At 38.8% G+C, this 17,699-nt stretch overlaps 1 protein-coding gene across 2 annotated transcripts in view; it reads right to left on the bottom strand.

Moving 5' to 3' along the window:
* Window positions 1-3,854: 3,854 nt before the first annotated feature.
* Window positions 3,855-17,699, bottom strand: part of LOC127576205 (palmitoyltransferase ZDHHC20-B-like) — a 67,249-nt gene continuing 53,404 nt past the window's right edge. For both annotated transcript variants that reach the window (XM_052026624.1, XM_052026622.1), the window contains 6 exons: window positions 16,490-16,622; window positions 16,114-16,240; window positions 11,140-11,229; window positions 9,484-9,599; window positions 6,517-6,589; window positions 3,855-6,069 (listed from right to left, as the gene is read on the bottom strand). In XM_052026624.1, coding sequence (XP_051882584.1) covers window positions 6,522-6,589; window positions 9,484-9,599; window positions 11,140-11,229; window positions 16,114-16,240; window positions 16,490-16,622 — 534 coding nt within the window. In that variant the 3' untranslated portion in view covers window positions 3,855-6,069; window positions 6,517-6,521. The remainder of the gene's footprint in view (window positions 6,070-6,516; window positions 6,590-9,483; window positions 9,600-11,139; window positions 11,230-16,113; window positions 16,241-16,489; window positions 16,623-17,699) is intronic.

Here is a 17,699-nt window from a genome sequence, read left to right as displayed (position 1 = left end):
ACGCACCAACCGGAAGTCCCGCCCGGAGGCTCCGCTTGAATTTCGCGCGCGCCGGCCACGGGCGGTTTCAAGGAAACTCGGCAGCAAACGGCTGGAACCCGCGCATGCGCCTTCCGCTCAACAGCCAGGGTTCCAAGGCGCCTACAGCGCATCCAGGCGGATCGGCAACCACTCTGCAAGGCGGTGTCTGCATTTTTCATGGGAATTGCTTGATTTGAAGTTATGGTCTAAGAGACAACACAAACAACTTAAAGACACCTAATTATCAACAGCCACAGTGCCTATCTATTCTGCACCGATGTGGTTTTATTTTCATTCGTTTACCAGATTGGGCATATTTCCCATCCCTACTTGCCTTTGAGAAGGTGCTGGCGAGCTACTTTCTTGAACAGTTGGAGTTCTCCCGGTTTTGCGAGGGAATTCCAGACCTTGGCAGTTAGAGGCATGCTCACCAATGGGAATGTTCAAGAAGCCAAAATCTCAGAGTTTGAAAGGCTGAAGGAAACTATAGATGGAGTGATACCTTAGAGGAACTTGAGAGTAGCAATTATAGTACAATTGGGTCATGGACAACCTCTATTTAAAGTAGAACAAGAGAAGCCAGCAAAGAGTGCATTCTGAATAGTCAAATCTGTATGTAACAAAGGGATAGATAAAAGTTGACTGGAATGCAACCAATCCTCAGGACAAAGGGGAAACTTTTCAACTTCATCATCTCCAGTCCAGACCAAGATCACCCCAACCTCAGTAGCTGAGCTGTGGTACACAGGTGACACTTTGTGTACGAGGGCAACCTCCAAGTCCTCTTCAACTTGTTCACTGTATCATAAAAGGATGAGTTTTACACATCTGTAAAACAAATGTCCTCTAACAACATGCTCCTGCTGCACAGCACCACCCTCTTTATGGCCAGATTCTAAAAACCATGGGCCACTTCTCATTTCAGGAGCCATCTTTTGGTGAAGTCAGACATCAGTGATGAAATCTACCATTGCTTTTCATGTGCCAGCACAACCTTTGGCTGACTGAAGAAAAGCTGTTTGAAATTCAAGACCTCAAACTCAGTCTACTAGACAGCAGTAATCCCCGCCCTCGTTTGTTCTGACACTTGAATTACCCGGAGCAGGCACTGGAGAGATACCACCAATATCTGCACAAAATCTTCCAAATCGATTGGAAGAATAAGCTAAGCCACAACATCACCAGCATCAAGACCTGAATTACATACGGCCAACATTGTTGGGCAGACCAAGTTGTTTGCATACCTGACACCAGACTCTCAGTGGAAAGAGATTGCCGGGTGGACAGAGGAAGTGATTTAAGAATGTCTTCAAAGCCTCCTCAAAAAGTATAACATACCAAATCCCTGGCTCATACCTGCTCAACATAGAGGAGCATTTGGGAAGGCACCAAGAACCAAGTCCGTGTATCAGAGTACATAGAAGCCCAGAGTAAATAGTGGAAGGAGTGCACCGCCTCACAAGCTACCCTTAATAGGAACCTCCTGCCCCATCTATGGTGTCTGCCAGGCCCACAATTGCCTCATGTCATTTTGGAACTCATAGAATTGAAATGGAAGCAAGAATTCCTAAATCCCAATGGGACTATTCAAGAGACAGGAATTAAAGGCTGATACAGATAGAATCAGGCAGCATTATGGAAGTAGAAATGGGTAGACTTACTGATGACAACAAACAATCTGCTGGAAGAATTCAGCGGGTCAAACATCACCTGTGGGAGGAAAGGAATTATCAATGTTTCGGGTTGAAACCCTGCATCAGGACTGAGAGTGGAAAGGCGAGATGGCCAGTATAAAAGAGGAGAAGGAGAGTACAAGAAAGGATTCCGAGGTGATTGGTGGACTGAGGAGGGGTGTAAGATGAGAAGCAGATAGTGCCAGGTAGGGAAGGAGAGTGGGGGTGGAGTTGGAAGACTGTGGCAGGTGAATGATAGGTGGAGGCAGACAGAGAGGAAAAGGGGAAAGAAACACAGATGAAGCAAGGTGGGGGGAGGGGGAGTGTGAAGATAGGAGACGGCTGCTGGAGGGAGATAGAGGCACCAGTGCTTGATTCTGATGTAAAGGAGGTGAGAATGGGAACCATTAGGGGAGAGGTGAATGACAGATGGAACCAGGAAGGGGAAGGGGATGAAGAATGGGAAAATCATGTGGGAAAGATGACCGGAGGATCAGGAGGAGAGGTGGGGAGAAAGAAAATGGGTGGAGGGAAAAAGGGGGAAGGGCTTTCTGAGCTTCCAGTTACTGATCATTTCAATTCCCCTTGCCATTCCCACACTGACCTGTCTATCCTTAGCCTTCTCTGCTGCCAGGATGAAGCCCAACGCAAACTGGAGGAACAATACCTTTTATTCTGCCTGGGTAGTCTACAACCCAATGGCGTGAATATTGAGTTTTCCAGTTTTCGTAACATTCCCCCCCCCCCCACTGATCCTCCCATTTTTTTTATCCCCTTTCCCACACCCTCCCCCAGTCCCCCTTCAAACCATCTTCATCCCCTTCCCCCTCCTGGTTCCATCCACCCACTTCACACACAGGTTCCTATCCCCCCCACTCCCCCCCAATCCAATCTGGTTCCATCTGTCATTCACCTCTCCCTTAATGGTTCCCATTCTCACTGACCAGAACTTAGCATGGGTATCTTTTTTATCTCCCTCCAGCAGCAGTCTCCCATCTTCACAATCCCCTCCCTCCACCTTGCTCCATCATTTCCCTGCTTCCTCTCTGTCTGCCTCCATCTATCATTCACCTGCCACTGTCTTCTAACTCCACCCCCACTCACCTCCTGTACCTGGCACTACCTGCCTCTCATCTTACACCCTTCCTCAGTCCACCAATCGCCTCAGAATCCTTTCTTGCCACTCCCCTTCTCCTCTTTATGCTGGCCGTCTTGCCTCTCCACTCTCAGTCCTGATGCAGGGTTTCGACCCGAAATATTGACAGTTCCTTTCCTCCCACAGATGCTGTTTGACCCGCTGAGTTTTTCCAGCAGATTGTTTGTTGCTCCAGATTCAAGCATCTGCAGTCTCGTGTCTATGAGTTCCAAAGCTCAGCTTAGGAATCAAATATGAAAGTAACATTAAATTATGAATATACATTGAAATAAAGACAACTAAACCAAAAACATATCTAAAGTTACCTTTCAAATGCAAGCCAGCAGACCCATTCAAACAAGTGGGACATGTTAGATGTGTGCATGTGATCAAGACTGGCATAAAATTGATGGTTCAGATTCAAAGTCTATTTAGCCCCTTGGGGCTGTTGATGAATTCTGGCCAATGTAAATGAACAAAGCTAATGCAAATCCAAAAGCATAACTCCCAACAACACTTAGAAAATTTGACACTATCCAGGACAAAGCAGCCCATTTGATTGGTACCACATCCACTCCCCTAAACAATCATTTCTTCCACTACTGGCACACAGTAGCTCCAATACGTACCATCTGTAAAATGCATTGCAAGTCTTCACCTGGTTTATTCAAAAGCACCTCCAAAATCCATCATCTCTACAACCAAGGAGGACAATGGCTTCAGACTCATGGGAATAGCACCATCTGCAGGTTCCTCTCCAAGTTGAGCACTATTCTGATTGAAAATATATTGTTGTTGCTTCATCATCACCGTGTCTAAATCCTGGAACTTCCTCCAGTGTGGGAGTACCTTCATTAAAATCACAGAAGTGGTTCGAGAAGGTGGGTCACCAGCACTTTCTCAAGGGCAACTAGGGTTGGCCTTACCAACAATGTCCAGACCACCCCACCCCTCTGAAAAAATGAATGAAATTTCTCACTGAATAATAAGATCTGCGTAATGTTTAAAATCATTGGTGGGTTTTATTTATTCTCAGCATTTACTGATAAGATTGACTGAACAAAATAAGAAAATAGCAATATATGAATAGTGTAGAGATGACAGAAAATGGTGCAAAGCAAGCATATGATATGTGCCAGCTTTTATTTGGCTATCTTTTGGAGCAAAGATAAATTTATACAACTCAAATACATATCATGCTATGTGAAAATGTAATTCAATGATGTCTGCTAGTTCTAATTTGATGACATTTTCTTCATATTAATAACTGAAACCAATGTTACTACAGCATGGCTATCCTCAGGACAAATTCCATAGACTATCAGCAAATTCCACCAGCACAAAATGGTCAGAAAGATGCTGATAAAGCTATATGGAGTGCACACCATTTAGTTTATATTTCAATTTATATTAAACTATATTCAAACAATATCAACATTATATTTGGATAATTTATTGGTAAACATTAATACAACATCTATTGTTGATCTGATATCAATGTTGCACTCTTATATAGATATCTTTTCTTGGATAAACTTGTTCATTAGCTTAATACTGTCACAGATTTCATGACTGCAAGTTATTTTTCTGCTTAATGTCACAGAGCTTATATACAATGGTAGGTATTATCGTAACAAAAACTTTATTTCAGTAACATTTCTGTCTATAGAATGTATCTGAACCCTGATGAAAAAGTTTAAGGTAAAAAAATTCAATGTTAAAATTGCGCAAACATGTGTTACTGTGGCTGTAAAATACATTCATTTATCAAGGTTATGGTATAAAAAAAACACAGCATATGTTGAGAATGTGTTACATGCTTGTTTCATCCATCTTCTTTATGAACTTTCCAATTTAGGCACTGCAACTATTAATCCAAGGTAAACTTTGCAGCAGACAACCCATGAAATAATTTACAAATTACTTATGGAAGCCAGAAGCTCGTTTTTGAATCAGAATCTGTCTCTTTTTCCAATTTCAGTTCTGATATTTACAATTTTGTTTGGTTGTTCTGGATTGCAACTTTTTCACTTTGACAATTAGTGTTTTCTTATGTGTACATGGTGCACACTGCATGCTTCCATCCACATTTCAAGACATTGAAAAGTTTAATCATGAATTCTAAAATCTGTTAAAATACATTTTAATCATCAAACCTTTCCCAAACTATTTCAGATTTATATCTAAATTAATTGATATCTATTAGAAATCATTAACTACATATGAATGACTAGTACTATGTAAATTAATAAAAAAAATTCATAGGCAATATATAAAAAGACAACCAGCAATCTTGATTACTAGCAATCCTGACAACATTTTTTTTTAAAAAAAAAGGAAAACTAAAACCACGTGGCATTTGTAAATCACTGTTCATTCAGAGCCAATAATAAATATGTGTTTCAAAAACAGCAACTGCTCTTTGGTGCACAGCAGCTCTGATTAATATACATACAAATACATCAAACATTAGTGCAGAAAGTCTGTATTTCAAAATTTCTTGCATAATTTTAAAGTAATAGCACAGTCGCTCAGTATTATTGGCTTTTGCTTAAATACAGACCTGCATCAGCATTTGATTTAATGTTATAGTTTGCAATCATTTATCATTATTTTAAGATCCTTGCAGGTACAGTGCATGATTATTATAGAGTTTAGGATCTTGCATCCCATCTCTACATTGTATCTGGTTTATATATTGCTTTATTAAAATATTATTACTAGAATAATTCCTTTCAGTGCCTTTTATTTCCTATAACACTAATAACCTGGCAGTAGGCAGAGGTAAAAGTCAACTCATGTGATAGAGTACACATATCTGAACAGCCAATCAAATAACCAAAATACAGCTGTGTGATTGGACATTTCCAATCACAATTACAGGTTACCTACTCTAAGACGATTGTGTTACAGGATACAAATTGCATTATTAGTTTTATTGTCTGGTGAGCTGTTTATGTAGAGAAGAATAGTGGCTTGACAAGTTAGAGCCCAGCTTACATTTGTATCACCCATCACAGTGTCAGTGGGCACTAAGCAAAATGTTATCATTTAAGGCAACAAGCTATGGTAATTTTAAATGCATTGCCTTTCTCAGCATGGTGGTATTACTGCTAATGACTGTTTAATAGCAGACGAAATCTTGATACAGAAGTTGGTCATCAGTATCACACATCCAACAGTTTCCTCTTCAAGAGAAGTGAGCAGCATTCCAATTTTAACATTTGGTACTGGAAACATCTATGGAGAAACATTTATGGAGAAACATTTATACTAGTTTAAAAAGTAACAAAACAAAATTTAAATATAATTTATCTTTTTAAGGTACTTACACAAAATCAAGTACATTTTTCCTTTTCTACTTAATTCCCCTGATGAATGGCTGCAAATACTTTTATTTCTGATTTTCTATTTTTTTTTAAAGAGGAGAGGAGCAGCAGGAAAATGACCATGTGACTGCAACATGGTTTAAACAGGCAACAAAATAGTGAAAGTTGCCTCTTTGATAGTTTTACCTTACCTATAATAAGTGAAGCCTAATTAAAAAAAATCATGCAGTGCAAAAATATTAGTATCTACAATTTCTACTTATACAGCATTATACTTGATTTGAATTCAACATATAAATGATCCTATTTCTATTGTGATGTTACCACAACCAGAAGCAGTAGCATACATTAATTTTACCTTTGCTACGTCAAACGTTTTGTAGATTCTTGGTCAATTGAAACCGAAACATTTTGATTTGGAACTGCAAATGCTGGGGAGATAAGAAATAAAGCATTTTGAGCTTAAAACCATTCTCGTCATTTGGAAACCTTTAGGTAAAATGCTTAGATCCAGAAATGTTAAAACAATCATTTCTTGGTAAAGCGAACCCCAGTCCGGCAGGAGAGGTCCAACAAATTCAAAACAGTGGGCCTAGAAGCTCTTTACACTGCAGTCAATAATGAGACCTCTGGAAAGATGATACAAAGTGTGGACTCCTAATATAGCAGTCCTCAAATATGCAGAGGATTGCAAGCTCCAGGAGCTGGGACCAAGGAGGGAAGGAATCTGGCCCAAGGTGGACAGCGAGGGGAGGAGAAATCATCATTTGCGTGAGCCTGGAAGTCAGGGCCTAGAGACAGGGTAATAATGTGTGTTGGGCTTAAGTAGAAATCTGGGCTGATAGCAGTGTTCAGGGTGGCATTTATTCAGTCAGTAACAAGATCAAGTACCAGGTAGTCTCTGCCCCTTCTCAGAAACAAACAGAATGGTTATTGATTTGATATCCAAATATGACAGCAAGGCTAATGGTGTTCAATACTACTTATACATAAATACCATTGCAATTCTGTTAAATGCATGATTAAACATTGAAATCCAAAAGCTGGTTCACAAAGTGCCATCTTGCTATCCACCTTAACATTCAAATGCTTTGAAAAGCATGAAACTGCTTATCAACTTGAGAAGCATGAATCACTGCCAAACAACATCTGACTCTGACACTGAAAATCATCAGTTATAAGTGTTGGACCTTAATTCTTCAGGTTTGATTGTTACAGCAGATTTTGTATAAAATTTTAAGCTCATTTTTTTAAGAGTAAAAACTTCTATTTTCCAACTTCTCTACATACAATTTTTCCTTTAAGGCTCCACTACAGGAAGGGTATGGAGACTTTGGAAAGGGTGCAGAAGAGGTTTATCAGGATTCTGCCTGGATTAGCAGGAATAAGCTATAAAGAGAGGTTGGGTCTTGTTCTCTGGAGCATTGGAGGCTGAGCGGAAGTCTGATAAAAGTTTATAAAATTATGAGAGGCATACGTAGGGCAAGAAAATCAGAATCTTTTTCCCAAGGTAGAAATGTCTAATACTAGAAGACATGCATTTACGGTGAGAGGGGGAACATTTAGAGTAGATGTGCAGGGCAAGTTTTTTTTTAAATATAGTGGTAGGTGCCTGGAACGGGTAGTGGTGGAAGCAGATGTGATAGTGGCATTTAAGAGGCTTATAGATAGACATATGAATATGCAGGGAATGGAGGGATATGGCAGGCAAAAGAGATTTAGTATAATTTGGCATCGTGTTCAGTGCAGACATTGTGGGCCAATTGGCCTGTTCCTGTGCTGTGCTGTTCTATATTCTATGTTCTCTCTATATATTTCTTTCATATGTGATTTGACCACTAATTCACCCTCTCCATTTTTTGCTTCCTTTTCGGTCCTTGCTCTATTAATTTTGCAATCCTTGAATCTATTTGGTTAAGAACGATACAGTTATGTCCTGTTCAATCAGGTTACAAGTGCCTGGCTTCTCTTGTGCCATTATCAGCTCTTAATTTCAAGAACTGCAGCCTAAAATATCATTATGTTAAAATATATAAGGAAACACATAACCAATGGATGCATACTGATTGCTTCCTTTATCTAAGAAATTATGACCCATTTAAGTGACCTTAAAGCCATTGACCACTTACTCCTCCCATTGACAATGAGTAGAGGGAAAGCTTTTGACAACATTTTGAATTATATTATAACAATTTATTCTTATTAGAAGTAGGCTCAATGTTACTAAAAAGCAGAGGAATTTAGTGGGTAAAGATTCACAGGATGTTAAAGACAGAAAAAAAAATGAATTAAATCACCAGATAATATAGGATGGGACAGAATAAACACAAGCACCTTGTTCCCATAAATTGGGGGACGGGTGGGGAACAGGGAAGGAGTAGTGTCATAAACAAAGAGCCATAGTTATAAAATTAAATGTGAGTGATTTAGATGCAAGCGAATTGAGTCCACGGAATTCACTTCCAGAGTTAGTGGTTCATGCAGAATTCATGTTATCATTCAAGATTAAAGTGGCTAAGTGCATGAAGGAAAAGACTTATAGAAACACAGTAGGTAAATGTAATTGCTTACTTGTATGGAGGGAAAAAAAAAGTCAATGCAAATAGCTTGGCTGGAATAGCCATGTTGTAACATCCAAATTTTCCTATGCATGATATTTAAGAAGCTAGATATGATGAGAATCCTTTAAATTAAACCTGATCATGATCGGTGCTGTAATAATGGCTTTTATGATACAAAGACAAAACATTTCCGTGAAGCAGAAGAGCTCTGGGGAAGATGAAATACGGCACAAAATAAAAATAACACAATGAAAACAAAACATTTTAAGGGATCAGCTTTTTTTTAAAGAAAGCAAACCTGTAATGCATTGGATGAACTTAAAAGGCCAAGCAGAAATAATTTAAATGAAAAATAAATACTACAGATGCTGTAAATCTGAAATCAAAACAGAAAATACTCAAAAAAACTCAGCATCTGTGGAAAGAGAAACACAGTTACAATTTCAGGTATGGGACTCTTCATCAGAAGTGGGAAAGAGCGATAACCAAACACGAGTGTTTCCAGCACTTCCTTTTTTCTTAATTTCAAAAACAAACTGTAGTTAAGTTTAGGCACCATATACAAGTTAGATCTCCAAAATGAGTTGTAGGAGAGATCAGAGGTCAGTGTTAAGGCAGAATGTATCTAGCAGCACAATGGACTGGTTTATTTTGAAAGCCCAGTTAGTAGATAATGGCTTGTTAAACATCTGATAAGTTCTTTTTAGCTTAAAAGTTGGAATACCACATCCAGAAATGACTAATGCTGAGAAAAAAATAATTACCTTTGGAACTATCTTCATCTGACTCGTCATCTACCCAGTGCTGATCACTCCCTCCTAACAATCGGTTTTGAGATTCACTCAATGGTCTAGGAGGAAGTGACTGTCCCTCTGTAATGCTATGATAAAGAACAATAATACTAATTACAATTCTTGCATTAATGTAAAAAATTCAATGTAGTAAACATCTCAAAGTGCTTTGCAGGAGTAAACTCAGACAAAAATAATCAAAGCTGGAGGAGGAGATTTTAGAGCAGTGAGCTAGATTTTTAATAAGCATGTTTAAGGGGTAAATTCCAGTGACTGAGCCTGGACAGCTGAAGGCATATAGAGGGGTGAAGTGGGGCACATAGGAGTCAGAGGGAAGGTGAATTCACAAAGAGTTGCAGGATTTCAGGTGGTGAACGGTGTTCCTGAAAATTGAAAAAATATTCAAATTTTCAGCACTGACATTTCACAAATTAATTTTTTTTATTTTTATGCCACTAAGTGTTAAATACTTTTCATTGAAGATATTTGAGGTACAGACAGTTCCAGTAATTTCCACTGTAGTACTCCTATGTATCTAATGCCCATCGGGGAAGAAAAATGTGGGGATTTGGGAGGGGGGTGGGGGGCTTGAAAGAAGGAAGGAGTAGGTGGGAGTCATGGCAGGGGGATGGATAGACTACCACGGAGAGGTGGGGGGGGGAAGAGTAGGGGGAGGAATGCATGGGAGGAGTAGGAGGGAGGGAAAGGTGTGTTGGGAGAGTTGAGAGAAAGAAGCAGGAAGTGAGGTGTCTCTTTCCCCACTTTCCTTGCTCTCCCCCTTTTTCTCTCTCCCTCTATTCTTACTACCCCTCCCACTTTTTCTCTCTTCCACTGAGCAGGGAGGGTCCAGAACAGGAATTCCCAAAGCTTAGAGTCTATAGATGGGTTTGGCGGTGGAGAGGGAAGAGAGTAGGCAAGCCAAACAGAAGCAGTCCTGCTTATTGTGTTCCAAAAGTGGTCTTATATAATGGGAGGTTCCAACCTGCCTCCCGTGAGAAGGATGGCTACCACCCTTTGTCTGATCTGTGTGAAGCTCTTAAGTGTGTGGGGATTGGTGGTGAGATTGTTATGTTCAGATTTTTAAAATCTGACCCCCAACTTCATGTTTGTGGATTAAAATGTAGCCCACTGCATCTGTAGACTTGGTCAAACACAAAAATTAAGTTGCACACTATATTTGGCAGTCAGGTTTGAAAGTCCTTGCAGAACGACTAAATGGGTCAGCCATAGTTGAACTAATGAAGCTTATCTTAAAGCAAGCAGCATAGTTAGTGGTATTACAAAGGATAGAGGAAAACGGCAAACTTATTTTCACAGTGAAAGAAGTTTCAAACTGAAGATATTGCATCACCCAGTAAAATGAGAAATGAAAATATCTTTTGATACAAACTTCATTCTCACAAGTTATGTGGAAGACCACCTTCTCAATCTTCTATTTCAATAAGTATTTATTCTTGCTAACTACTGCAATTGGAAGTTTATCTATTACTGTTTGCTTGAACATTTTTGCTATTATAATACTGAGCTAACAAAAACAGTTCAACGCAATAGCAAATGGAGTTAGCTAAAGGGAGTACTAACTTAACAAGTACTCATGTTAGGAGATTAATACAGAAGTAGTATATATACTTTTTGGCAGGTTCAGAGTGGTTGATCGTATTTGGTTGCTCTACATCTTGGTTGACCAGGCGAGTTGGATAAGAACACCCATCACCTAGGCTAAATGGTAAAAACAGACAAAAAGTAAAACATTTTCATCACCAAAGGTAAATCTCATGAAAGTAAGCAGATTTGAACATGGTTTGCGCATTGTAAATTAATTTATTTTAGAGTCATTGAGCTGTACAGCATAGAAATGGGCCCTTCAGCCCACCATGACCATGCTGACCTTTCCATCTATCTACACTAATCCCATTTGCCTGCACTAGGTCTGTACCTTTCCATGCCTTGCCTATTTAAATGCCTGTCTAAATGTGTCTTAAGTGTAGTGATTGTGTCTGGCTCCACTACCTCCTCTGACAGTGAGTTCCAGATATCAATCACACTCTGTGTAAACAAAAAAACTTTCCCCTTAATTCCCCTTTAAACCTCTCTCACCTTAAACCTATACCTTCTTGCTTTTTGTACCCCTACCATGGGAAAAAGATTCTTACTATCTACTCCATTTCTGCCACTGATAATTTTATGTACCTCCATCAAGTCACCCCTCAGTCTCCTTCTCTCTAGGGAAAACAAACCAAGCCTCTCTAATCTCTCCCCATAACTAAAGTCCTTCAATCCAGGGAACATCCTGTTGAATTTCCTCTGCACTGTCTCCAGTGCAACCACATCCTTCCTATGGTGTGGCAGCCAGAACTGTACACAATACTGTACACAGTACCATCTAACCAGTGTTTTGTAACTTTGCAACAATACGTTAAACTTTTATATTCTGTACCCCGATCTATGAAAGTGAACATGCCATATGCCTTCTTCACCATCCTATCTACCATGTTGTCACATTTAGGGAACTATGGACTTGAACCACAAGGTCCCTCTGTTCATTAACATTCCCTAGCGCCCTATTTACTGTACATGCCCTACCCCTATTTGACATCCCAAAGTGCATCACTTTGTTCTTGTCAGGAGTAAATTCCATCTGCCAACACTTCGCCCATCTTTCTACCTAATCTATATCCTGCTGTAGCCTTAGACAACCTTCCCTGCTATCCACAACAGCACCTTTTGTGTCATCTGGAAATTTAATTATCATACCTTCTATATTCACATCCAATTCGTTGATATGTATCACAAACAACAAGGGCCCCAGCGTTTGTTCCTGCGTCACATCACTAGTCACAGACTTCCACAATCAGAAAAGACCCTTCCACCAATACCTTCTGCCTTCTGTCACTGAGCCAATTTTGGATCTAGTTTGCCAGCTTGCCTTGGGTCCCATGTGCTTTAAACTTTTGGACCAGCATTCTATGCAGGACCTTGTCAAATGCCTTACTAAAAGTCCAGATAAGACAACATCCACCACCTTGCCTTCTTCAATCTTCTCAGTTTGGGGAGAATTAAAACTGGAGCAAGATAAACTATTGTTTACATTTAATAGTTACTGGCAAACATTTAAAAAATGTTATATAATTTATTAGCATTTCATTTGTCAGTTAAGATAGTTTTGAGATACCTAATAAATGGATTAATTTATGGTTTCATATAAAAGGTTAACATAAACTAAAAGATAAATTTTAAGTAAGTGTTTCAAAGTCTTAGTAACACTTTTGTTTTGTTTTTACACCATGTTAATGTACAAGATCACTTTGATCCTTCAGCTATTTAAAAAAATGTCACCAGAAATAATTAAATGCTACTTCTTTCTTTTCTCAAAAGTTTCAGGCTAAAGTACGATTCCAGAGACCATTTTTCAGTATTTCCATGATACAACATTAATAGGCTTTTGGTCATGGCATTATTAAAGTCAAGCTTGTACTCAACAAGCACTTCCACACGTATGGTTAACTTATACTTCCCTTGAAGAGTACAGATGCCAAACGGTATGACATTATTATCCGCTTAAGTGAGATTATTCGCTTTTCTTAGGGCTACCTCTTAAAACCCTAGGATATAGGACGTAAGTCCAGTAAATTTGCAAATTTTAGTCCCAAATACTACTACTTATTACTTTAGGTTCCTCACTTTCATTAGGTCCTTATATCCCCACAGTTCTTAGCTGCCATTGTGTGTGCCATTCAAGTTCTCCATTATAATTTCTGTTTCTTCCTTTAAAGGATTCATATTTACATTGCTATGTCTACTTTTTGTAATACTTGTAAAAGTTCTGACAATCTTTTTGTATTATTTAAGGAAAATACAAAATGTTAGAAATATTCAGCCAGTCAAGTGCATTTTGTGGAGAAACACAAAGAGAATGTTTCAGATTATTGGCAGTTTAATATTAACAGTTTGGTCCTCCATTGATATTGCCTGACCTGCTGAGTACTTTCGGCATTTTCTATCTTATTTCAGATTTCCACATCTGGATCTTTGCATTTCTTCCTATTTTAATGTCATATTCTATGTCGTCCCTCTCTCACTCTCTTGACGATCTCATGTGGATTTTCAAAGCACCTCATACAATGCCCCTCCCCCATCCCTATGTTCAGGTTTATCCATTGTCCTGTTTTAATCTAGCAATTTCTTTAACTTCCTGAAAATTAGTGATAGCTGTTCAGCTTTTACAGTGGAATTCTTATTCTACAAAGTATTTAATGTATATTCCTTAAGGATTATGATTTATTTCTTTAAATGTTACTTTTATCTTCAGTCACACCTTTTAATCTAATTTCACAATCTGCCCCAGTAATCTCACTGCATATACGCTACTGTTATACTGTATCACTGTCAAATTCAATATGAAAGAAAAAGCAAGTTTGATATAGTTTACAAACATACATTAAATTTCTGAGTAATCCTGAAATAGTTCTAAAGCAGCCTATTTCCAGGTTGACTAGAAAATTAATCTATCAACAACTAGCATGTTCTCCTCCAGTTATTTCTTGGCTCCATGCATATTGATTCTACATTCTGATTTTCTGCAAAAGAAATTCTTTCTCCTTATACCTTTATCATTCTTTATTATCAGGGTTTCCCAACCACCTTTCTTAATTTAGCTGTTTTGTAAAAAAAAATCAAGTACCCTGAAATATCACACTGCAGTCACCTGTAAATAATGGCTAAAAGATTAAACCCACTTATATCTCTGTTCCTTTCATTAATCCATCCACTGATTATGAATGCTTCACAACATTGAGAAATAATGTCTTTAATTTTTTTTTGCTCTTTTTCTCCTTAGTCTTAAAAGGCTCCTGTCTTTAAACTGCTTGGTTTTATTCATTTCACCACTTTCCTCTACTCTTCAGACCTCTAAGTTTACCTCCTCCTCCTTAATAGAGTTTAGATTAAGACTGCCAAACAATTTAAAAAATTGCAAGTTATTCAAGATTGTAATCATTCCATTAAACAATAATAGAATGCCAATATTATTTAAATGGTCCAAAGAGCCCATTGCCTTTTAATATATTAAATGCTCTAATGGAAAGTGCTTTGTCTTAATAACCTCTAGTAATACAAATTAAAATTCCTGTGTCTGAATCCCTCAGTGGAGTTTAGGACCCAGAGGGAGCCAGGACTTGCAAACATGGCTGCCTGGAGGAAATCAAAATGGAGTTAAATCGACGTTTAATTTTTTGTTTTAAAAAATTCTTTTTACATTAAAAGGCACAATTAAAGTTCCAGAAATTAACACATTCATTTCTCTTCACATTGATCATGCCCATTAATAGTGATAATTTGACAGCCTCATTTGAATGTCCTAACTAACTTAGTCTTGCCAGTGGCCTTGCACTATTTGGGATTTTCTGTATCTGAATAGAAAGGTACAACTTTGAGGTGTGTGTTAATTTTCCTACAATACCAACAGAGGATGTTGCAATTGGGCTGGCAATCCCCAGGACAACCACAGCTCTTTATAAATGAGCAACTGCTGAAGTTACATCCTCTAGCCCCTGACCACTAACCAGATCTAAACACACCTCTCTTGCCTGAGGGTTGCAATTGTCTCCTGCGTCAAAGTGTCAAGATTATTCTCCTGAATGAATCACAATGCCCATCCCTCTGACTGCAGTTAAAATTTGTCCAAAGTTTGAATTGCAGACTTCAACCATAAGACACAGGAGCAGAATTAGGCCATTTGGTCCATCATGTCTGCTCCGCCATTCGATCATGACTGATTTATGATTCCCTCTCAACCCCATTCTTCTGCCTTCTCCCCACAACTTTTGACACCCTTACTAATCAAGAACCAATCAACCTCTGCTCTAAATATACCTAATGACTTGACCTCCACAGTTGTCTGTGGCAATGAATTCCACAGATTCACCACCCTCTGGCTAAAGAAATTCCTCCTCATCTCTGTTCTAAAGGGATGTCCTTTTATTCTGAGGCTGTGCCCAAAAAGTCCTGCCATTGCTGCTTTACCATCGTCCTTGCTAGGGTCCCCTTCTAATCAACTTTGGCCAGCTCCTCTCTCATGCCTCTGTAGTTACCTTTACTTAACTATAATACCGATATATCCGGTCTTAGCTTCTCCCTCTCAAACGGCAAGGTGAATTCTATCATATTATGATCATTGCCTCCTAAGGGTTCCATTGCCTTAAGCTCCTTAATCAAATCTGGTTCATTGCACAACACCCAATCCAGAATTGCCAGAGATGTGGTTATCTGGGAACACGTTATTCTGCAAAAACTCCCACATGCAGTGCATTCCTGTATTGACATCTCTAACGAAATTTGTTTTAAACATAAATTCAGCTCATTTATGTTTTTCTTAAAAAATGAATTAGACAATTTTAAATTATTAGTTTATTAACTGTAAGTATTAATATTTACTGTATCAAACTTACACAAACTAATATATGAATTAAAGACTAAAAGCATTACTTTCCCATTCTGCACTGAATTCTCATTCTCAGCAAATTTTCAACTTTCCACTAACTTGCATATTCTGTTCACCCTGTGATCTGTGGTTATGTGCTTGCTTTTTCTCTGAACCAAACATACCTTGTAAAAATAGGTAGCAGCCAATATTTTACTTGATCACCATACACCTGTTTTATATTTTTGGTCATTCCAAGACTAAATCCATTTTTGTCAGGACCATTTCGAAACACAGGTGCTCGGAAAGCCTCTGGGGAGGGTGGAAAAGGTGTTTGGTTAAAAGCAGTACAATATTTTACAATTTGTAGATGAATATCCTGTTGCATAGATATAAAGTGAAAAGTTCTTTACGATAATTGGTCAGTCACAAAAAAAGAATGTTAACTTTCTCCTTTCTTGATAATAACAATCATAAGGGGCAGCAATGCAAAATATAATTGCTGTGTACTTTTAACTTTGGAAATTTGTTTTGATTATTTGAGTAATTAAAGACTCTTACCTATTGTAGACCTGTTTTTGCTGACCAGCCAGCAGTGGTAACTGAAGAGTGACAGTAAACTGATGAAGAACATAGCCGCCACAAAGAAAAGAAACAAAACATGGAATTTTGCATGTGTATCTGGCAGATCCCCCTATAAGAAGCAAAAATAACTTCAGCTACATAATATTAGTTATGAACATAACTGACAGTAAGCTAATGTAGTAATTTTCTAATCACTTTCTTTCAAATCTCTATCTGCATGGTTAAACCTAACCTTTCTACATTTATTTAAAAGCAGAATGTCATTGACTTTTGATATCTTCAAGCCTTCAGAAATACATACTTTGTTAATAAATGTCTAGATCATTAACTGGTTTATTCCAAGGACTTAAATTCACTGTAGCTTTCTCCTAGAAAATGACATTTACTAGGAGTAAAGGAAAAGGCCACTATCATCCCAGTACCAAAGAAAAGCAAGGTAATATGCCTCAATGACTACCGCCCAGTGGTTCTGACATCCACCATCATGAAGTGCTTTGAGAGGTTGGTCATGGCTCATATCAACTCCAGCCTACCAGATAACCTGGATCCACTGCAATTTGCCTATCGCCGAAACAGGTCTACAGCGGATGCCATCTCCCTGGCCCTACACTTAGCTCTAGAGCATCTGGACAGTAAAGACACATACGTTAGACTATTGTTTATTGACTACAGCTCTGCCTTCAATACAATAATCCCAAGAAACGTGACCAAACTCCGAGACCTAGGACTCAACACCTCCCTCCGTAACTGGTTCCTTGACTTTCTAACCGACCGCAATCAGTGAGGATAGGCAGTAATACCTCCGGCACGATTATTCTCAACACTGGTGCCCCACAAGGCTGCGTCCTCAGCCCTCTACTCCATATACACTCATGACTGTATAGCCAGATTCTGCTCTAACTCCATCTACAAGTTTGCAGATGATACCACCGTTGTAGGCTGTATCTCAAACAGCGATGAGTCGGAGTACAGGAAGGAGATAGAGAGTTTAGTGGAATGGTGTCATGACAACAACCTTTCCCTCAATGTCAACAAAATAAAAGAGCTGGTCATTGACTTCAGGAAAGGGGCAGTGTACATGCACCTGTCTACATCAACGGTGCTGAGGTCGAGAGGGTTGAGAGCTTCAAGTTCCTGGGAGTGAACATCAGCAACAGCCTGTCGTGGTCAAATCACGTAGATGCCA

The sequence above is a fragment of the Pristis pectinata genome, chromosome 11 (genome assembly GCF_009764475.1).
Source record: "Pristis pectinata isolate sPriPec2 chromosome 11, sPriPec2.1.pri, whole genome shotgun sequence".
Taxonomy (NCBI): Eukaryota; Metazoa; Chordata; class Chondrichthyes; order Rhinopristiformes; family Pristidae; genus Pristis; species Pristis pectinata.
The sequence above is the reverse complement of the archived record's forward strand: the minus strand, read 5'-3'. Positions and strand labels throughout refer to the sequence as shown.